The following is a 23242-nucleotide window of genomic DNA, read 5'->3' on the forward strand; positions in this document are numbered from 1 at the left end:
TGAACTTTCCCACTGCTACTAAAATGTTGATCACCACATCGCAAAGTTAAACAAGTACAGCTACTACCCAACACTGCAATAAAAGTTAGATATAGCTTTGTGACAAATTTTAAGAAGTAGTTATAGTCATTGCAAGGTTTTTGACAAGTAGGCGATAATAATCCCTTAGTGCCATTAACAAGCACAGATTTTAAGTTTAAGAGGGCAATTATTCATGATTACTCATGAATAATGTATGTTAAAAAGGGGAAATGTTCCACTCAAATTAAGTAGTACTTGTAATAACTCCGACAACAGATCTTGTCATGTATTTGCTTCTTCCTTTTTTTGTCTCCCTAAAGGTGCAATAGAGCACAGTGTAACACAAGGCATTTGGATAAGAAGTTATATTTGTGTTTTTTTTTAATTTGCATTACAGCTAGAGAGTAAAACGCCATACAGACAGACCTGATATAAGGAAAATAAATGACAGATATTCAGATAGGGTGTATATTTCACATGCTTTAGATGTTGTAATTAAAAAAGTTATTCGTTATTGAGAGATGTGATGAAAGGTCACAGTCACAACCAACCCATGAGCTGAACCTATGATAAGCACATTGAGTCTCACAGGGATGCCAACTTAGCCACTTGAATCACTTTTATTCAAAGACTTTTATTCACTATTTCTGTAATTACATTTAGTTGAGAACTGCTTAAGATTTTGATCTTCACTTTATAACCATTTCTACCTCATTGCTACATATTGTACATGTAGTACTTATGTACTTTAAAAAGTTAAAACAAAAAAGAAATGAAGAAAAGAAATAAAAGTTGGTTCCTTGAAACAAAGCAGTCTACCTCACAAAGACTGTCAGAACACAGACCCTTATACCCTTCAAATCAAGACACCCCCCTGTAGGATGGTTTAACACGTTTAACTAGTTTTTTACACCCTTCAAATCAAGACACAGGCGGGGCTCCCCAGGGAAACTGAAACTGTTTCAGGGGAGGACCAGTGAATGGAAGTGAACAATTATTACATTAGTTATTACATAAGTTATCAATAAAAGATCTTATAGAATAGCATACAATGTATGAAGAGATAGATCAGAGATTACAGTATTTTTGGTAAAAATCAAATTAGATGAACAGGATGACTAGATGGTTAAAAAAAAAAAAACAGTTTGGTCTCAACTAAAGCTAGGACCCCCAAAACTATGCACTCATGTTTCCAACTTCCCTTTATTACATTAATTACAGTGGGGAAAAAAAGTATTTAGTCAGCCACCAATTGTGCAAGTTCTCCCACTTAAAAAGATGAGAGAGGCCTGTAATTTTCAACATAGGTACACTTCAACTATGAGAGACAAAATGAGAAAAAAAATCCAGAAAATCACATTGTATGATTTTTAATGAATTTATTTGCAAATTATGGTGGAAAATAAGTATTTGGTCAATAACAAAAGTTCATCTCAATACTTTGTTATATACCCTTTGTTGGCAATGACAGAGGTCAAACGTTTTCTGTAAGTCTTCACAAGGTTTTCACACACTGTTGCTGGTATTTTGGCCCATTCCTCCATGCAGATCTCCTCTAGAGCAGTGATGTTTTGGGGCTGTCGCTGGGCAACACGGACTTTCAACTCCCTCCAAAGATTTTCTATGGGGTTGAAGATCTGGAGACTGGCTAGGCCACTCCAGGACCTTGAAATGCTTCTTGCGAAGCCACTCCTTCGTTACCTGGGCGGTGTGTTTGGGATCATTGTCATGCTGAAAGACCCAGCCACGTTTCATCTTCAATGCCCTTGCTGATGGAAGGAGGTTTTCACTCAAAATCTCACAATACATGGCCCCATTCATTCTTTCCTTTACACGGGTCAGTCGTCCTGGTCCCTTTGCAGAAAAACAGCCCCAAAGCATGATGTTTCCACCCCCATGCTTCACAGTAGGTATGGTGTTCTTTGGATGCAACTCAGCATTCTTTCCCCTCCAAACACGACGAGTTGAGTTTTTACCAAAAAGTCCTATTTTTGTTTCATCTGACCATATGACATTCTCCCAATCCTCTTCTGGATCATCCAAATGCTCTCTAGCAAACTCCAGATGGGCCTGGACATGTACTGGCTTAAGCAGGGGGACACGTCTGGCACTGCAGGATTTGAGTCCCTGGCGGCGTAGTGTGTTACTGATGGTAACCTTTGTTACTTTGGTCCCAGCTCTCTGCAGGTCATTCACTAGGTCCCCCCGTGTGGTTCTGGGATTTTTTCTCACCGTTCTTGTGATCATTTTGACCCCACGGGGTGAGATCTTGCGTGGAGCCCCGGATCGAGGGAGATTATTAGTGGTCTTGTATGTCTTCCATTTTCTTATAATTGTTCCCACAGTTGATTTCTTCACACCAAGCTGCTTACCTATTGCAGATTCAGTCTTCCCAGCCTAGTGCAGGTCTACAATTTAGTTTCTGGTGTCCTTTGACAGCTCTTTGGTCTTGGCCATAGTGCTTTCATAGAGTTTGGAGTGTGACTGTTTGAGGTTGTGGACAGGTGTCTTTTATACTGATAACAAGTTCAAACAGGTGCCATTAATACAGGTAATGAGTGGAGGACAGAGGAACCTCTTAAAGAAGAAGTTACAGGTCTGTGAGAGCCAGAAATCTTGCTTGTTTGTAGGTGACCAAATACTTATTTTCCCGAGGAATTTGCAAATAAATTCATTAAAAATCCTACAATGTGATTTTCTGGATTTTTTTTTCTCATCTTGTCTCTCATAGTTGAAGTGTAACTATGATGAAAATTACAGGCCTCTCTCATCTTTTTAAGTGGGAGAACTTGCACAATTGGTGGCTGACTAAATACTTTTTTGCCCCACTGTATACCACATTCATAATTACTATGGTGCAGCCTGTTTGTCAATCAGTGGCCCTAGCTGTCAATCAATATCAGTGGATCAGAACTATAAACAAAATATGGTAAGTCTTAAAATAAGAACTATTGTTCTTAAAATATAAACAAAAAGCTACTTTTTGGCTCCTACAGTACTGTTTCTCCCCATTTTTCCCAGAGTCAGAAACTAAAAAATGTCTGAGGACAGACCTTTTTTTATGTATTTATTTGTAAAGTTACATCAAACAACATTATTATTAGGCTATAATAGCGCAGATGGTTGAAAACTAATGCTAGGACTCCCAAAAACTTTGCACTGATGTTGTTTTGTCTGAGGGGATGACCCACTGTCTTAGGGTTTGAAAACACCTAGTTTAACTAGTTTTTTAATACCATTCAAATCAAGATACCAACCCACTAAACTGGTTTAACCCCAGCACCCTGTGGATTACATCATAGTAGGGTGGCCCACAGCGGCCAGTTTAAGTGCATATTAATACTACTCTCATAAAACCACTGGAGTTTAGAACGCCAACACAATAAAAAGAGGAAGGTAACGGACATCCGGCCAAAAAGACGAACGTCGTGGATATAGACTATACGTCATTAGGGTTTTGTATTGGTGCCAGACTTTGGTGTCAGTTCTATTGAAGTTAATGGGGCAGGCATGGCAGGTGCCACTATAACCCATCATATCTGTGTTGTTTCACCTTTGACTGAAAAATGCTTCCACAAAATTAAAGAAAAAACATGGCTCTGAATGTTTACAACATGTGGCTCCATCCCTGATCATGGCTTTGTCCATCAATCAATCAATCAATCAATCAAGCTTTATTTGTCATTGAAAAAATCCAGTGTATTAAAACAACGAAATTCAGGGTGCCTCTCCAGATCAGTGCTTTTAAAAAGATAAATAATAAAATATGTAAAATATGTAGAGACCAGACAAACCGCATTTTCTCCAAAGGTCACGGTGATCATTTGTGACATAAATTGAAGGCAGTGTCGCAAAACGGTTGGCTTCATAGCTTAAGTCCGACAACACGGAAAAAACAGCCAAATCAAATAATATTAGTTTGAATTTACATACCAGTTTATTTAATATTGAAAACACCACATCTGTGCTACTCACTATTTGGGTTTTGGAATTGTTCGCAGAGAGTTTGAGAAACCGTTTGATGAGATCCGTCCAGAAATGCTTAAAGCTCTGGGTGTGGAGGAGTTGTCTTGGTTGACACGCCTCTTCAACATTGCATGGAAGTCTTCCCGGTAAGGTCTACTCCAAGGTGCTGGAAAGGAGGGTTCGGTCGATAGTCGAACCTCAGGTTGAAGAGGAACAATGCGGATTCCGTCCTGGTCGTGGAACAACGGACCAGATCTTTACTCTCGCAAGGATCCTGGAGGGAGCCTGGGAGTATGCCCAACCGGTCTACATGTGTTTTGTGGATCTGGAGAAGGCGTATGACCGGGTGCCCCGGGAGATACTGTGGGAGGTGCTGCGGGAGTACGGGGTGAGGGGGTCCCTTCTCAGGGCCATCCAATCTCTGTACGACCAAAGCGAGAGCTGTGTCCGGGTTCTCGGCAGTAAGTCGGACTCGTTTCAGGTGAGAGGTGGCCTCCGCCAGGGCTGCGCTTTGTCACCAATCCTGTTTGTAGTATTTATGGACAGGATATCGAGGCGTAGTTGGGGTGGAGAGGGGTTGCAGTTCGGTGGGCTGGGGATCTCATCGCTGCTTTTTGCAGATGATGTGGTCCTGATGGCATCATTGGCCTGTGACCTTCAGCACTCACTGGATCGGTTCGCAGAAAGTGTGAAGCGGCTGGGATGAGGATCAGCACCTCTAAATCGGAGGCCATGGTTCTCAGCAGGAAACCGATGGAGTGCCTTATCCAGGTAGGGAATGAGTCCTTACCCCAAGTGAAGGAGTTCAAGTACTTTGGGGTCTTGTTCGCGAGTGAGGGGACAATGGAGCGGGAGATTGGTCGGAGAATTGGCGCAGCGGGTGCAGTATTACATTCAATTTATCACACCGTTGTGACGAAAAGAGAGCTGAGCCAGAAGGCAAAGCTCTCAATCTACCAGTCAGTTTTTGTTCCTACCCTCACCTATGGTCATGAAGGCTGGGTTATGACCGAAAGAACAAGATCCAGGGTACAAGCGGCCAAAATGGGTTTCCTCAGGAGGGTAGCTGGCGTCTCCCTTAGAGATAAGGTGAGAAGCTCAGTCATCCGTGAGGAGCCACTGCTCCTTCGCGGTTCGGTTCGACTGGTAAGGATGCCCCCTGGGCGCCTCCCTAGGGAGTTTAGCTGGGAGGAGGCCTAAGGGAAGACCCAAGACTAGGTGGAGGGATTATATATCCAACCTGGCCTGGGAACGCCTCGGGATCCCCCAGTCGGAGCTGGTTAATGTGGCTCGGGAAAGGGAAGTTTGGGGTCCCCTGCTGGAGCTGCTACCCCCGCGACCCGATACCGGATAAGCGGACGAAGATGGATGGATGGAGTTTGAGAAACACAGTTTTGACTTTTAAATGACTAAATCTCTCTTTGAGACGGTTATGATTTGACACTATGAGTACAATTGAATTGACTTTGAGGAATACTGCCTTATTCTTCTATTTTGATAAAGCAAATTGAACCCCATTTTGTCTTAAAAGTGCTATATAAAGTGATTGTAGTTTTTTCTGACATGTTATATATGGCCTGTGTTATTTGATGTCAGTGCTGCTGAATTAGTGACAGTATTGCAGTGTTCAGTGCCGGCATTTTATAGATCCCAGAACTGTAGTGTGATTGGCCAGCTCTGTTGTGACAGGTGAACGGCAGGAAGTTGTACCAACCAGAAGACGGGGTGCAGCTGACAGTGCTCGACGGGCATGATGGGAAGGTGGTGGAGAACAAAGGCTTCAGGAACTCCATCTTACAGGGCATCCCTGCACAGATCGACAACTACGTCAGTGGACTGAGAGACGGGTAAACGCTGCTCATTTCCTGTCCAACTATACTAAAAACTAGAGCTGTCAATCGATTCAAATATTTAATCATAATTAATCGCATGATTGTTAACTTGCGGTTGCTCGCAAATTAATCACACATTTTTTATCTGTTCTAAATGTTCTTTAAACAGGATATTTTCGCCTACTTACGGTATATTCAAATCAACTCAGAGGTGTAAGTGTGGGGGACATAAGTCTTGTGGAGAGAACCATCTGGAAGGGCTTTGGAAATGAACCTGCCATTTTCTTTATCCATTTTTGCTCAAGGAGCTTTATTTCTGCTAGCCGCCCACAATGTTACAGCTGTATCGCTTTCTGATTTCCCAAATTACGGAGCGGCCCTAATCACAGAATAGAAATGAGTGACGTTAAAACGAATTTGAGTTAACTCGTTATTATGTGCTCATTTTGACAGCCCTACTAAAAATCCTTCAACAGCTTGCTCTACCAATCTGTTTAAGATACTTCATTGTGATTTACCATCATGTTGTGACAACTCTTTTCCTTTTTGGGGGATTTTGGATGTGTGGGCCTCCAAAAGAACTGAATTGAATTGCCACAAAGTGTTAACACACTGAGCCAAATGCTTTCATGATCATTCCAGTGTCAAACTAGAGTCTCAGGCTCCAGTATAACACACAGCTTAAGAGACACATGCAGCTACTTTCAGCTACATGTGAATACTAAAATGATGCGCTGTCTCTCACTCTGTCTGTAGTTCCATTGTCCTCATTACGTCTAAGGGCCGTCTGGTTACCAGAGGATCCTGGACTAAAGTCCTGGAAAGACTTGGAGCCGACAAAAGCATCAAATTGAAAGGTAACTAACTCTAGGTCTGCTGAGATCAATGTGCTCACAGTGGGTATACTGTTCTTGGAATGCATTGGACAAAACACTGCATTTTCAACAGAAGTGCACTGGATGGAGCTGTTGCTTCATTGGTTGCATTTTACCCAGGTCACAGTGTGACAAGAATGTCCAAATACTGCCATTTGGACATTGCAGAACAGAAAAACATAAGCAACAGACAACAATCAGGTTGCAACTACATTTCTCTGATCAACGATTAGACATTAGGGTAATATGTAAATATAAATTACATAGGAAAATCAAAAAGAAAAGACAAAAAAAAGTCTATGGCTAATCTCTTGGTGCATGTGCATGTGCGTGTGTGTGTGTGTGTGTGTGTGTGTGTGTGCGTGCATGTGCGTGTGTGTGTGTGTGCGTGCATGTGCGAGTGTGTGTGTTGTGTGTCTTGTATATCTTGGCATTTGTATACTCTTCACTGATTGTTTTTGCACTTGTTTTATTATAATTGTCTTTTGTATGTAAAGCACAAAATGTTAAAGGAACACGCCAACTTATTGGGACTTTAGCTTATTCACCGTAACCCCCAGAGTTAGATAAGTCCATACTAGAGATGGTCCGATACCATTTTTTGCTTCCCGATACCAATTCCTGAACTTGCGTATCCGAGTATACCGAGTACCGATCAGATACTAGTGTGTCATATATTTTATTATGTTTTAAGAACTGTATACTATCCCTGTATGGATGTGATATGATTTCTATCTTTGTTGTCAATCTGGCTCAGGTTAAACTCTTTGTGAAACATGAATGCCACAGAACGTTCTTTTATTATCCAGTTTGCAATCAGTTATAACGGAAAAAGAACATAAACTACTTTAATGTATTTTTTCTTTAGGGCTTTATTACGTGGTATCGGATCGGTGCATAAACTCCAGTACTTCCCGATACCGATACCAGCGTTTTAGGCAGTATCGGAGCTAATACCGATACTGGTATCGGTATCGGAACATCTCTAGTCCATACATACCCTTCTCATCTCCGTGCGTGTTGTAACTCTGTCAGACGGCTCCACCGGTAGCTTAGCCTAGCACGGATCCTGAAGGTAATCGGTTCCAACTAGCCTACTGCTCCGAATAAGTGACAAAATAACGCCAACATGTTCCTATTTACATGTTGTGATTTTTATAGTCACAGCGTGTACAAAAAACAAGGTCACATGAGACACAGCCATCTTCTAACCGTATAACCGAAGGGTATGTATGGACTTATCTAACTCTGGGGGTTACGGTGAATAAGCTAAGGTCCCAATAAGTCGGCATGTTCCTTTAAGAGCATTTGTGTTTGACTATGTGTTGTATAAATAAAGTTGATTTGAGTTGACATGAGTCACAAATGTTAACGGAAGTTTAAATTGGAAAACTATTGGAAAAGCAGCAACATTCTTACATTAACCAGCCTTATGACTTTACTTGGTGTCATACAATTATTATGAATCACAGCCCCTTGCTTCCACTGACTAGAACAGGAGGCTCCTGTTCAGAATTGGCTGTTCAGAAGTGAATGTGAGGCTGAAAAACACCCTGGTGCTCTGATTATTTCAATAATGTTAATGTGATGTGGTCTCCCTGCAGATAAGCTGGCATTTGTGGGCTTCAAGGGCTCCTTTCACCCTGACTGGATCCATCTGGAGGTGGACACCGACCGGGCCAAGATCCACCAGGTCCTGCCTGTCCCTGTGGTCCACAAAATGAAGCTATGAGAGAGAGAGGCAGGCAGGCAGAGTGGGGAGGACAGCCAAGAGACTTTGTAGCCCCTGAGATACTGACACACATTACCCCCCGCCCCACCCCACCCTGACAAAAAATGCAATGACACACACGTACACATGCATACTGCCAGCACTGCAGAGTCAGCTGCTCCAAGCCATTGTCCAGGATCAGAGGAGTTTTCTCTAGGTTTGGCGGTGAGAACGAATTATGGGATTTTGTGTGTTGGAAAAAAAAGGGAAGACCCTCTCCCAGAGCCATCACTGCCCACAATGAACTCTCGATGTGTAGGTAATCCCATCAGTAGAGGTTTTAAGGCTGCGTTCAGATTAGATCAGGTAGTCCGGCTACCCTGCAGCGGTGTGGGAGTGTCACTTCAGTTCAATACATATTTTTCTCTTACCCATAGTGATACTCATCAGTCTAGATCAGAGGTCTTCAACAGGGGGTCCGGGACCCCTAGGCGGTCCTTAGAGTCACTGCAGGGGGGCCACCAAAGTATTATTAATTTTTTGAAAGTAAAAAAAATAAATGAAAATGTCTTAACATGAATCCAACATATTATTAGCAAATATAAATCAGCCAATTTGTGAAAAAAACACATTAATGATAAGGTAAGGTAGTCACTAAGATCCACAGATACAGTTCATTCGAAGGATTCACTGTGCCACATGTATGTTTAACATTAACACATTATTTATAAAATCATGGCAACAATTATTTAATAGCTTAGTATTCTGTACACTAAAAAGGTACAGCATGTATAAAGGCTTTAGGCCGCCATACACGTTATTGTAGGCCCAGTTTAATATGAAACTCCATTTTATACAACATATGTAGTAGGGGGTCCCTGCTCCGTCTCTCAGATAAGGGGTCCTTGGCTTAAAAAACGTAGAAGACCCCTGCTCTAGACTGATAAATAGCACTACAGGTATAGCACATTTACTTTATGCAGTCTGACTTCAGTTCACCACCTCTCCATCTGTGTCACCAATTCCCATTGTCTCCAAAATGTGCGTACGCATGGGTCAGAGTTTGCATGGAGGACCGCACATTCTCCCGTCAAGTTTGTTTTTTATAAATCACAACCTTTGCGTGGGAAGTGGCGTACGCACATTTTCAGCCCTGTTTTGTGCGTACGCCACGTCTATAAATGAGATCCCAGGCCACTTACTAGGCTACGGTGAAAGCTCTGCATGGAGCCTCCGCAGAACCATAAATCAAGCTTTAGCCCACTACCCCCATTCAGATGAATGGGAGGACTTTTGTTTTTGCTGGAGCCCCTGGTCTAGTGTGAATATGGCCTTAAGGTGACAACACATCCTCTGGCAGCCATATTGGAGGCAACAGTGGCTCAGAACAGCCAATGGTGTTTGCAGATATGTGGCTGCCTCCACAGACATTAATAGACATTATTGATATTGTCACTGTCATTGTGTCACTAACATTATTGGTATGTTTACATAATGTTAGCCATAGTAACCATACATGAAAACATCCGTTTTGTGCACCAGCTAATATGGATATTAACTTTGTTTCATGTGAACATTAACATTGGCCTGTTGAATATTCGATAGGCTTGTTAGTTCTCTGACCATGCCAAAAACATCAACTGACTACTCTCAAGGCAACATGACATCATGACTTCACGTAAACATACACGGCCACTTTCTTAAGCCTGTTATCTGTCCGCATTTTGAGCTATCCACGTGTATGTCTACGCTACGTAAACATACACACCACTTTCTAAAGCCAAGTGGCGTGTTATCTGTACGCATTTTGAGCGCCGTATACAGCAGACGGGTTGGGTTTAGGAAAAGAAGAACAGGGTTGGGTTTAGGAAACGTAACAAGCGGGACATGAAGGAAACGTGACATGGGGGACACGATCCCCGGTCTCCTGGGTGAAAGTCCTGTGTTTGACCCAGCCAACCTCCCTATGCAGATTTTCACCCTTTCATACTAGCTACGGCGTTCACACGCAATCGCAAGGTAATGTAAGTCAATGGAGGCCAAACGGCGTTAACACACTAAAAAGCGAGTATGCGTCTTGATAACAAGCCAATAATGGCATATGAATGGCATAAAAATATGAAACGCCACTTCATGAGCTCAGTCTGCTCAAGGTACACTGATTAAAGCTTTGGCAGAGAAACCAGTGCTGAAGTTAAAATATTGAAGTTAAACTTTCAATATTTTGTATATGGTCTGTCCTGTAACGGACTTCGCTACTGGTTTACCCCCAGCACTCTGACATCTGGACTTTTGGATGACACTGTTAGAAAGAGCTGTTTGAGCATGTTGTTAAGGTTGAGCTATACACTTTTGGGTCAGTTTCTCCTCAGCGACATTCCTGGTCTTGAACTTGTTTGTCACTCAGAGGATCACAAAGAATTTTGAATTACTCTAATTTACCTCCTACAAAAGACAATTATACACAAGTATTTTTTTACAACAGAAGACATGGTGTCACCCAGATTAAGTTTTAATTAACAAATGTGCAAAATATTCTGGAAGGGGAAGATTGTGATCACGATCATGATCGGGTCACTGAACAGGCATACCAAGCCCAGGATCCCAAAGGGGTCAGGGAGCTGCAAAACAGCTACAAAGAAATGCTAAATGAAAACAAAGAGATGAAGAGTGGCTACAAAGAGACACATAAACGCTACGAACAACTTCTTAGTCATCTGAGTCACTTTTGTGTCTTTGAGAGTCCTGGTTCACCTTTCCAAACAGTCTAGTTCCTCTGATAGCTGTCTAAACAAACTATACCAAATGGGCAAATCCACAAGAGTTTGTTTGAACTATTAGCAAGAAACATAAATACTATTACCAGTCCCTCCAGGATTTTGCGATGTCGCAATCACGTCAATTCACGCAAATTCAACCAATCATAGTGACTTTGGTGCGACTCGCAATTTTGACCAATCACTGCAACTTTTCTGCAAATTTGACCAATAACCGGAGTTTCCCACGACTTCAACCAATCCCAGCAGTCCCACGTGCCAGACTTTACGTCTGAGTGCCACTGACCAAGCGGGAGTGAGAGAGAGCTTGTTTCCGATATGAAGACGAGACTCGAACATCTCACATTTACCAACAAAACGTACAGTGAAAGACCGTGCAAAACATTTCAGACCGTCCTGCCAAACCATATACATTTTAACATCAATGTACGCTGTAACGATTTTTCACTCTAAAGTCAGCGGCTGCTGTTTCAATCCTGTCGGCGCTCATACAGTTCCCCACGCTACTGACGCGCACACACAAACACACACGGTGGATGCAGGACAGCTACTCTCGTTATTGTAAGTGCAATGATAAGTTAAAGTCCAATAAGTGCTTTATCAAACTGAATGTGTGTCCCAGGCCAGGATAGGAAATTAACTAACAATGTAAAGATCAACAAGACACATATGTTCACATTTGATTCATTCAATAAATTATTATTTTTTATCTTAAATCCACCAGCCATTTTCATATTATACCAACATTTGCAGCATCCTGAGCCTTTTTGGTAAGGTTACTAGGAAAACTCAGCCCAGAGTAGTTTTATTCTCCCCGAAACAAGTTTCCTTTTTATTTTTAAAGAACTATACAAAAAAACTTATGTTGTATGTTTGTTGCAACTTAATTGCAACAAACATACAAAAGACATCGCAACTTTTATCACAATTTTTTACAAAAGCTCCCGCAAAATCAGGCATTTTGGGCCACAACAATCTATAAAAAAGGCCGCGAAATCCTGGAAGGACTTATTACAAAGAGTTGTGTATGACTGAGGTTGGTAGGAGACTGGGTTTATTCACTTTTATGTTGATCGTTTTACAACAATCATTTCCAAGAGTTTCTTTTTCCAGCCTGGTTGTTTGATATTTGTATAACTACCGGCCAATTCTCCAATGGATCGTCAGCCGATGGTTGCTAGGTGAATTATGCTGCAAAAGCAATGCCTGTATATGAACAGAGGGTGCAAATACTAAGACCGTGTGAGTCAGCTAATCAAACGCATGTATAATGTGCGTGCTGCATCACCGAGCGTCCTTTCCATGCAGGTCCCTGTGGTATGTAACACATGTAGACGTCAAGTGGTTTCTTGGTTATATGCTTGCTTTGTTTGAATAAACTGTTTAAAAAGAGAACAGAGAAGAAGAAGAAACAAAAAGAGAAACATTCCTTGTTTTGCATCCAGACCAGTGGTTGTAAACCCGCTCTGTACCGAGCATTCGCTCACTTGATATTGTGATGTTTTCCTCCAATGTTTATTTTATTTTTTTTCATATCAGTGTTTGTGATATCCATCTGCCTGTGTTTTTTGGAGTGAACCAGCAAGAAGCCCATAAGAATATAAAATTAAAAGTAAATTGGCCATTGAATGTTAAATCAGGGACGTTTTAAATGTGCAATTTCCCCCATTTCAAAAATAATAATTAAAGAAAATCGTTTCAATCTGGCGAGAAAAAGGATTCCCCTCCCTTCACCGAAATAGCTGGTCTTTTTTCGGAGGTTGTAGCAGTAATTTAGTGTTTTGTATGTTTGTGTTTTTAAAAAATCCACAGATTGCTAAGAGATATATTTTATACTAATTTATTGTACAGACAGTTTATCCAAATGTACAAGGGCCATTTTTTGAGTTGTATTGTATTACTGTCCGGTATGTACTGTATACTGTATGTCAGAGACCATTATTGCTCCATTTTAAAAGATTTGTATCATCTGTACATGCATATGACTCTCGGTATAGTTGGATTGTTTTAACTGTACACCAAATGGATGTGTTGTATATGTGGCTTGGACTTGTAAAGTAAGCTCCATGACTTTGAATTTCTTTGAGGACTTTTGTACAGAAATAAATGATGATGACCAGTTTGTCTGAATGTTCAACATTGGGGGGGGGGGGGGTTTGAGATCTCCAACTATCGGTATCGGATCAGTACTCGGTATCGGCCAACTTGCGTATCTGCCGATACCGAGTACCGATCCGATACCAGTGTGTCATATATTTTATTATGTTTTAACAACTGTATACTACTATCCCTGTATGGATGTGATATGATTTCTATCTTTGTTGTCAGTCTGGCTCAGGTTAAACTCTTTGTAAAACATGAACAATGAATGCCAGAGAACTTTCTTTTATTATGCAGTTTGACAGTCAGTTATAACGGAAAAAGAACATAAATAAACTACTTTAACGTAGATTTTCTTTAGGGATTTATTACGTGGTATCGGATCGTTGCATAAACTCCAGTACTTCCCGATACCGATCCCAGCGTTTTAGGCAGTATCGGAGCCGATACCGGTATCGGAACATCTGTAGTCCTGGGACATGTATGCATGTATTTTAAAAAAGGCGACAGAAACGAAAAAATTGTCGAAAACAAACTCGGGGAAAAAGAGAGACAAAAACGTCTAAAACAAAAAAAAGGGGACAAAACTGTAACTGTTGCTTCTACCTGAAACTTTTGTTTGCATATCTTCTGGAGACACAAAGAATCATACTCCAAATATATTATCTGTAAAGTTATAGATAAATAAACGATAAATGTGATTCTGTCAATAGTTCCCAGCTTTATCTGCATTCCACTCTCATTTAAATATACTACATGAGCAAAGGTATGTGGTCACCCAGACATTTGACTCATATCTGATACGTGTGATTGGGACACCATGGGCATCACTGTGCTGGTCTGACAGCCTCCACTCTTCAGTTTTCAGGCTTTTCACCAGATGTTGTAACCTGTCTGAAGGCTAGACAAGTTCCTCCACATCAAACTGGAAAAACTATTTCCTTATGGACCTGGCTTTGTCATGTTGAAACAGGAAAAGGAGAAACGCAAAACCAGACGCTGACAGACACACTCAGTGCATGTACATGACAGCAGTAACTGGTTGAGTGATTAACCGGGTTATGCCAGTTCTCCCCGAATACATGAGCAGGGAAGAATGGGAAGAATGGGAAGAATGACAGGAGTAACTCCACCTCCGGTACAGTAGGTGGCACTCTGCCAACGTACAACTGGCTTTTTCGTCCGGTTGACCTGTCAAAAATTTAATTTTTTACAACATTAACACACTCTTGTCACAGCGTAGGAAAGCACCGTGCTCACGCCAATCTTAAAGATTTCCTTTAGTTGTAGCTAAGAGCCCAGGCCCAAACTAGACAGGCATCGAGATACTTTTGACCATATAATTGATTTAGTCTGTATTGTCCAATTACATCTGCATGTTGTCAGCCACTCCAGTACAGAACGCTGTAACCGACAGCCGCAAACAGACTTGCAATGTAATTTTATAGGGCAAATGTGCATTATCAATATCTGTCCACTTAAAGTTATGTCTTTGCCACTGACAGGCTCAGATTATTATTCTGAGTGTCTGACAATATTATGGAAAGGATTTCTACAGAGACAGACCTTTTTGTTAAAGAGTAAGATCCTTTTTGTTTAACAAATCACCATCACCAAACTGTAACGTACAAACAAAATGTATTTAACAAAAAGATCTCTCTGTAGGGATTCTTTCCATAATGTTGTCAGACACTTAGAATAATAATCTGAGCATGTCAGCGGCAAAAACAGAACTTTAAGTGGACAAAAATGTAAGATGAACATTTTCCCATTAACGTTACATTGCAGCTTGTTTTGCCGCTGTCTTGCTTAATACTGTACCAATTTCAAAGACTGTTGTTCCCATCAGATATAAAGACAAGGGGAAAAAGGGTCCAGGTTGAAAAACAACCATTATAATTTAAAACCAGCAGGATAAGAAGTGCAAACTCCTCACACTGGAGTACCATATGTGATTCAACCCTCAGCAATGATAGACATCTCATATGATTGTATAAAAAAGATTTATTTTCATATTCAGTGAAAAATCAAAGAGAAAATGTGGGTGCTACTTTTGTATCAAATCTTGAAGTGCTGCTGGATGTGAACAAGGACCTGAACATACCAGGACTGGACCAGTTTGATGAATGACTCAATGTCTGTACCAGTAACATTTCATTTGGTGATAATCTTAACAACAAAAACAGAACTACGGATTTTACTTGACAACATGAGCTTGTTACCACCCCGTGACAAAATGATGACTTCAAAACTGTAATGTACTTGAATTTTAAAATCGCGATTACGATTTTGTCTCCCGACAGTCGCAAAAACCACACTTCACGTTTTTTCAAGTAAACTAATAGTTTGTCCTGTGTTCTAAATGAAAAATAAAAAGTTCAAATGGGAAACGTATTAAACAAATGAACAGTGAAAACACCTTCAACTGTGAAATTTCCCTTAACTGTTTCACTGTTTAAGTTTAATAATCATCTTTCCAAAAGTCAACGAAGTTGTCTGTTAAATAATTGTGATTTCGATATTGACCAAAAATAATGGTGATAATTATTTGTTTTTGCTATCGAGCGGCCCTACGTTCCAGTGAGAGAGGTGGAGAAAAAGACAACAAGCCTCTGAGTTATGACAGCAGTTGAGCAGTTCATGTTAACGGGCCCAGTAGGGCTAGGGCTGGGTACAGAATTTAATACTTTTTTAGGCACCGACTGAATAGCCTCTAAAGTATTGAGTATCAAAAAAAGATGCCTCAGCATTCAATACCCAAATTCAATACCTCCGGAGTAAATCTCATCAGCGTCAATGAGCCAATAGGCATGCAACATGCTTGCAGCTACCAAGATCTAATAATGTCTGTGATTGGCTGTCTAACGTTACGTAGAGGCAGGCAGGAAAAACTATGTTACACACAGAGATGGGGCTCACGTAGTAGGTGCTGAAAAGATTTGTGCCGTAATATTGTCATTTCTTTTTGTTTTGTAATCGAAAAAAGTATCGTTTAGGAACCGGTATCGTTTAGGAACCAGTATCGAAGTCACGGTATTGGTATCGAAAATCTTTAAATGATCCACCAACCCTAAGCAGGACTTATTACTTCACTCATATCACTGACTCTGAAGCTCTGCGTCTTCACATGTTCCTGCAGCCCCTTGCCACAGTTTGGTGGTCAGAATAACCCCCCCCCAAAGGCCAGAGGTAAAGAGCCCTGGGAATGTTCCTCCGTCACAGCTCGTGTTTCAGATGGCTGGCACTGTTCCCCTCCAGGTCCGGCTTCTTGCTCTCCGTCTTCCTCTTGCTCTTCTTCTTGGCGTCGCCTTCACTCTGCTGCTTGTGCTTGGCGTCGTCCTGCTTCTTGGCAGCCGTCCCGGGGAACACCTGTCCCTCCACGGTGACATCGGCGCAGCGCTGCTGGCTCACCAGGAAGTCTTTGACCTCCCAGGCCAGACTGCCGTCCCGCAGCATGAAGATGGCCCTGTTGGAGCCCACCACGAACCTGCGGGGGGACAGGGCGCATCAGACCAGCTACGCTTCACTACTGGACATTAGCCTCCGTTTAGGGCTGCAAAACAGTTAAATTGTCATCGCAATATCAACTGCCGCAATAAACACATCGCGAAAGGCTGCGCCATATCATGCAAGACGCTCATATTTTGTGTTAGTTGAAAGAAAATACCGGTAGAAAACTGCACATTAAAATTTAACTGTCGTTTAAGTGATGCCTTTTAAATTCAATTCAATGTTCAATTTGTTCAATATAATGTTGGAAATGATTTCCTTTCATTTGTTTTAAATTCAACAAGCAACAACAAAATTCAAACATTTGTTGTATTTGCAGAATACTGAAAGCAGCATAACTGAGTAGGCCTACACATTAATATCTGTGTATTTATCGCAAGTAATATTGTTTTTCGCAATATTCAACAATGTTATTGCATATTTCCCTCATATTGTGCGGCCCTACCTCTGTTGTTTTTAGTGACTTTATAAAACAGCTGGATTACTAGGGCTGGGTACCTAATTCAATACTTAGAAACACCTCTAAAGTATTGAGTATCGAAAAATGCCTCGTCATTCAATACCCAATTTCAATACCTAAGGAATAAAAGAAGCAGCATGCTTCTTCTAATAATGCGGATGATTGGCTGTCTAGGAAAAACTCTACATTACACAGAGACGGGACTCACGTAGGAGCTGAAAAATAAATAAAAAGATTTGTGCCTTAATGAGTAATGTTTCATTTCTTTTTGTTTTATAAAATCTGTATAGAAAAAAAGTATCGTTTAGGAACCAGTATCTAAATCACGTATTGGTACCGATAAACATTTTTGAACGATACCCAGCCCTATAGATTAATAAAATGAGCTTAATTTGATGTTCAAGTGACATGCAATGTTGGAATAAGAAGAGAGGAGAATAAATGTGAAATATGATGAGGTAAATTAGAGCTGCAAAGATTCATCGATTAGTTGTCAATTATTAAGTTAATCACTGACTATTTTGATCATTAATTAAAAGGTTAGTCATTTTTAATGGAAAAGAAGTCTCTGATTCCAGCTTCTTAAATATGAGCATATAATATTAGGAAATACTGTATTTCCTAATGTCTTCACTCCTCTGTGACTATCTTTGAGTTGTGGTCAAAACAAGACATTTGAGGATGTCATCTTGGACTTTGGGAAACACTGATCCACAACAACTAATCCATTCATCCAGGAAATAATCCACACATAATGAAAATAATCGTTAAGCTGCAGCCCTAGTTTGGTACTAGTTAAGGTAAGTATAATAGATCATCACAAAAACAACACTGCAGACAACTAAGCAAACTCCATCCACTATAACCCTTGAGATGAAGTTGAAAGCTCTGGAGAAAAACTAGTAAGGACCTTGAACATAAAAATGTAGCCCTCTTACACATCATTGGCGGAATGTAACTTAGAACACTTACTCCAGTACTGTACTTAAGTACAAATCTTGAGGTACAGGTACTTTACTTGAGTCTTTTCTTTTCATGCCACCTTCTACTTCTACTCCGCTACATTTCAGAGAAATATTGTACTTTTTACTCCACTACATTCATTTGACAGCTTTAGTTACTAGTTACTTTACACATTAGGATTTCTGCACACAAAACATGTTTCTAAAAGCTGTTTTATTATAAATGAAACTAGCCATTGCAGTTTATAAAATGTGAGGATTTTACTTTAAATCCTTTAAGTACACTTCCCTGATGATCCTTACAGACTTTTACTTAAGTAACATTTTCAATGCAGGACTTTTACAGTGTGGTATTTGTACTTTAACTTAAGTAAAGGATCTGAAAACTTCTTCCACCGCTGATCATTGGGCTTGAGTCTCCAACATGAAGTAGTGTCAGTGCTTGGCCTCCAGTCTGTAACAGCTTGCAGCTATCCCATCTGCAAACCACCAGGTGGCCATGTACTCACTGCTCCGAAACTTCACATCTTTCTACAGCACACACAGGAACAAAGCCCTAAAGCTTCGTCAGGCTTCGTACCAAGTTTATTTCTAAGGTTAATAGCAGGGGTTAAATTCCTAATTGTTTAATTGGCTAGTCCAACTGACAGGGCTGCAGCTTAACGATTATTTCCATTGTCCATTAATGTGTGGATGTTCTGGATGAAGGGATTAGTTGTTTGGTCTCTAAAATGTCAGAAAATGGTGAAAAATGTGGATCAAGATGACGTCCTCAAAAGTCTTGTTTTGTCCACAACTCAAAGATATTCAGTTTACGGTCCCAGAGGAGAGAAGAAACTAGAACATTAACATTTAACAAGCTGACAGAGAAGTTGTACTTTTTTTCTCATAAAAACAATGACTCAAATTTCTTGATTAATTGATTGTCAAAAAATAGTGGTGTTTTAAGCCCCCCCAAGTCGACGTTGGAGGCTTAAAACACAATCGAGCAAAAATAGTTAGGGATTAATTTAATAGCTGACAACTAATCCATTAATGTTTGCAGCTCTGTTGACAGAAACATCAACAATCATTTATTGCAGACCAAGTTGACTAGGAGGAAAAAAATAAAAAAAACGATTCACGTATCATCGTTTTTTGCGACAATTTTTAAAATCAATTCCTTTCCCAATCAATTTTTTTTATTTATTTATTTTACCAATGACCACCTAAATATGTTCCGTTTCTACGGTACCACCGACGGCGACTACATTATATCAGTTCTTCTTTATAAATGAAATAAACGTCAGACTGACTGACTTGTGATGTGCATTCTTCTTAGAAAACAACTAGTTTTTAGAAATGTCTCATGATATATTGTCTCAAGAAGTGCATTATTCAACTTTGATAAACAAAAATGTCTCATGCTTGAGCAAATTAACAATCACTGGTTAATAGTAATAATAATAATAATAATAATAATAAACTGAGATTAGCATATTCAAGTTTTCTGCTTGTTCAACAGTTTTTTGGTAAATTGCTAACACATTTCGCTAAAACACATTTAGAGAGGATTTGAAGTGCTATTTTTATTCTCAATTCTTGTCATTTTAGTGCTGATGATTTTCCTTTGGGCCTCTATCTATCTACCTACACTAACAGTCAAGTTTGGAGTCACTAGGAGTAGGTAGGTAGGTAGTTAGGTATGTACACTACCGGTCAAAGGTTTGGGGTCACTTAGACATTTCCATTCCACTCCATTACAGACAGAATACCAGCTGAGCTCAGTAACATTATGTGCTTACATAATTGCAAAAGGGTTCTTGACTGTTATAGAAAGAAGTGGCTGATCTTTAATGCAATATCTACATTGCCCATTATCAGCAACCACTCATCCAGTGTTCCAAAGGCACATTCTGTTTACTAATCTGATATCATTTTAAAAGGCTAACTGAGAAAACATTGGAGAACCTGTTTGCAATTATGTAAGCACATAATGTAATCTGAAAACTGCTGCCCTGGTTAAAAAAAAAACAATGCAACTGATGTCAGCTGGTATTCTGTCTATAATGGAGTGGAATGGAAATGTCTAAGTGACCCCAAACCTTTGACCGGTAGTGTACCCAACTACCTACCTAAACTAAGCACAAAAAGTAAGGAAATTTGTGTTTGGTAGATTATTTCTCTGTGGTAACAATGCTTTTTGGCAATAATCTTATACCGTTGGAAAGCCTGTTAAGTTCCCTTTCAAATGGTGCCCCATTTGTAAGGAACATGCATTTGTGGGATGAGCAGAAGCGCTGAGTATGTGATGATCAAGTATCAAGATGACAATGCTCGCCCCCACAGGGCGGGGTTTATCAGAGACTACCTCCAGAATGTGGGAGTGTAGGGGTTGGAATGGCCTGCCAGCAGTCCTGACCTCAACCCCATTGAACACTTGTGGGATCAGCCTGGGCGTGCTGTTCGTGCCGGAGTGACCAACACAACCACGTTGGCTGACTTGCGACAAATGCTGGTTGAAGAATGGGATGCCATCCCACAGCAGTGTGTGACCAGGCTGGTGAAGAGCATGAGGAAGAGGTGCCAGGCTGTTGTGGCTGTGTATGGTTCTTCCACATGCTACTGAGGCTCCTGTTTGTGAAATTAATAAATTGTTAAATTGCCAATATGTCTTGTTTCTTCAAACTTCAATCATCCAATCCACCAAACGAGTCAATGGCAGAATAAGCTGTTTGGCATTGACAGAGAAGATTTGGCAAATTTTTCATGGGCGCAACCCACATACTCAGTGCTGCTGTTCATCCCACAAATGCATGTTCCTTACAAATGGGGCACCATTTGAAAGGGAACTAAACAGGCTTTCCAACGGTATAAGATGTATTGCCAAAAAGCATTGTTACCACAGAGAAATAATCTACCAAACACAAATTTCCTTACTTTTTGTGCTACGTTTATATAGGTCTACCTACCTACCTACCTACCTCTGGATATCGTAGTTGGCGTTGAAGAGGCTGCCCTGCCACAGGCCTGTGATCTCCTCTGTCTCTTTCTCCGTGGGATCCCCCGACACGGTAGCAAAAACCATCAGAGTCTTGCCCTTCTTGGACATCTTGAGCAGCTCTTCGGGCTTGGAGGGGTCCACCTTGGCGAAGTCGATGGGGGGGGGAGACCTCTTGTGCTCTGGGAGGTCCCCTTCCTCAATCTCATCGTCCTCCTGTGGAACACACACAGGGAGTCCCGAGGTTAAGATTCTTACAAATAAATTGGCGCTAAAAACTAAGAAATTAGTTCGAAAAAAGACAATGTTGTGCACATCAATTGCTGGTGAAGGACAATAAAGTGAATGTTCAAATAAGGTAAAGTATTCTTTCCGCAGCATTAAGCTGTTGTGCGGACCTTCTTTGGACAAAAACTATGAAATGAAAATTTTAGTTACATTTTGTTTGCTTTTTACAGTTCTATTTTTACAACTGGTTACACAATTCACAGCTAACCATTAAGAGTTTAACAGTTAGTCATATAAAAAGGTAAAAAAAAAAAAAAACTTTTACCAGTAAAACAGCAACTGTACTAGGTCCACACTATATGATAAAAATTAGGGATATGCAATAACGTTGAATATCACTTGCGATAAACAGTGTACTCAGTTCTGCTGCTTTCAGTATTCTGGTAAAATACAACAAACTGCTTGGGAAATTTAAAAACAAAGGCACTGCTAAAAAAAGTTTTATTTTATTTTTTTACATTTCAACCAGTGTTTCCTCTATGTTGATTTTGTAGTGGCGACCCAACATGGCCCCATGTTCCTGTCCCATGACCTGCTCCCACTGCTAAAAAATAATCCTAAAGGAAACACTGATTTCACACATAAAGAATTTTACATTTTGCCGTTTTCTACTGATATTTTCTTTCAACTAACACAAAAAAATACTGAGTGTCTTTTGCGATATGTTTATTGTGCCAGTTGAGCCCTGAAGTGTACATACAAATTACATTATAACTCATATCTTCACAGTTTAAAATGCACTGTTCTTTAATTCTCTTTATGTAGGCTACATTTCAGGGTTTCCCCAGTGTATTGCAGGCCTAGTAGGGGGCAGGCCTGCAATACACTGGGAATTATGGGCGACTCGGTGGGACATTGTCATATTTTCAAATCTCCAGTTAGCTTTTAGCACCGAGTTAATGAAGGGCGCTGTGGAATCTGTGTTATATCTGTTTCTTAAATTCCCGATTCCTTCATTGATTCTATTATCACAGAAACTTTTGGGGTCTACATTAATGCAGCCATTTTTCTGTTACTGACACCAGCCGGGCCCTTGTCGGAAAAAAAGACACTTTCCACCGAGCTAAACAAGGTTTGTGCGGCAAACCCTAAGGTTACATATCATCCATCTATAAATCCTGTACACTTTACTGATAGATTAATCTCTGGTACTACAGTACCACACTCGTTTCTGGACTCATCTCTCCCTGGTTAGCAACTAATACAAACATGGGGCTAATGCTTAGAGTTACAGTAACGTTAACGTTAGATACTAAGGAGTTGCATTTTCCTGATGATGCATACTAACGCAACGATACATGCCTAGCTAACGGCTAGGCTAGTTGCTAGCTAATGACTGACTCCGTTACCTCCCATTGTTCCAGGAGCCGTGCCATATCTGCGTCATTGTAGTCTCGGATATCCTTCTTTTTCTTGGGCTTATTTTGGCTATCAGTCGCTAATATACAAAGCAAATATGTGCACAGAAGGAGCAACACACATTTCCACCTGAAGTCAGACGCCATATTTACAGATGGTGTGTTCTCATTGGCTCTGGAGTCTGCCGGTCACAAGACGGGTGGGGCGTGTCAGAGATATAAAGCCGACCGGAGGCACGCACACCATAGAAAGGAATTTCAAAATAAAGCCAGTATTATTAAAAATGTTGTCTTAAAGTGGTTATATTTATTGTTAAACCCTCAAAAGTTTTGTGTAGGTCCTGGGCATGTGTGTGTAGTTCAGGCCTGTGTGTAATGTGTGTAACAACAGAGTGTAAACAA

General features: G+C 40.5%; 2 protein-coding genes across 4 annotated transcripts in view; one reads left to right on the plus strand and one right to left on the minus strand.

Annotated features, from left to right (window-relative positions):
• cemip (cell migration inducing hyaluronidase 1) overlaps positions 1–9363 on the plus strand; it is a 269100-nt gene extending 259737 nt beyond the window's left edge. For all 3 annotated transcript variants that reach the window (XM_078258989.1, XM_078258910.1, XM_078259067.1), the window contains 3 exons: positions 5677–5834; positions 6576–6676; positions 8299–9363. In XM_078258989.1, coding sequence (XP_078115115.1) covers positions 5677–5834; positions 6576–6676; positions 8299–8426 — 387 coding nt within the window. In that variant the 3' untranslated portion in view covers positions 8427–9363. The remainder of the gene's footprint in view (positions 1–5676; positions 5835–6575; positions 6677–8298) is intronic.
• Positions 9364–16269: 6906 nt separating this feature from the next.
• mesd (mesoderm development LRP chaperone) lies at positions 16270–23015 on the minus strand. Its single transcript, XM_078259184.1, has 3 exons — positions 22832–23015; positions 21178–21410; positions 16270–16769 (listed from the first exon to the last, which is right to left on the minus strand). The coding sequence occupies exons 1-3, from the start codon at positions 22985–22987 to the stop codon at positions 16499–16501; spliced, it is 660 nt and encodes a 219-aa protein (XP_078115310.1). The 5' UTR covers positions 22988–23015; the 3' UTR covers positions 16270–16498.
• Positions 23016–23242: the final 227 nt, after the last annotated feature.

Source organism: Sander vitreus, chromosome 1 (assembly GCF_031162955.1).
Source record: "Sander vitreus isolate 19-12246 chromosome 1, sanVit1, whole genome shotgun sequence".
NCBI classification, from domain to species: domain Eukaryota; kingdom Metazoa; phylum Chordata; class Actinopteri; order Perciformes; family Percidae; genus Sander; species Sander vitreus.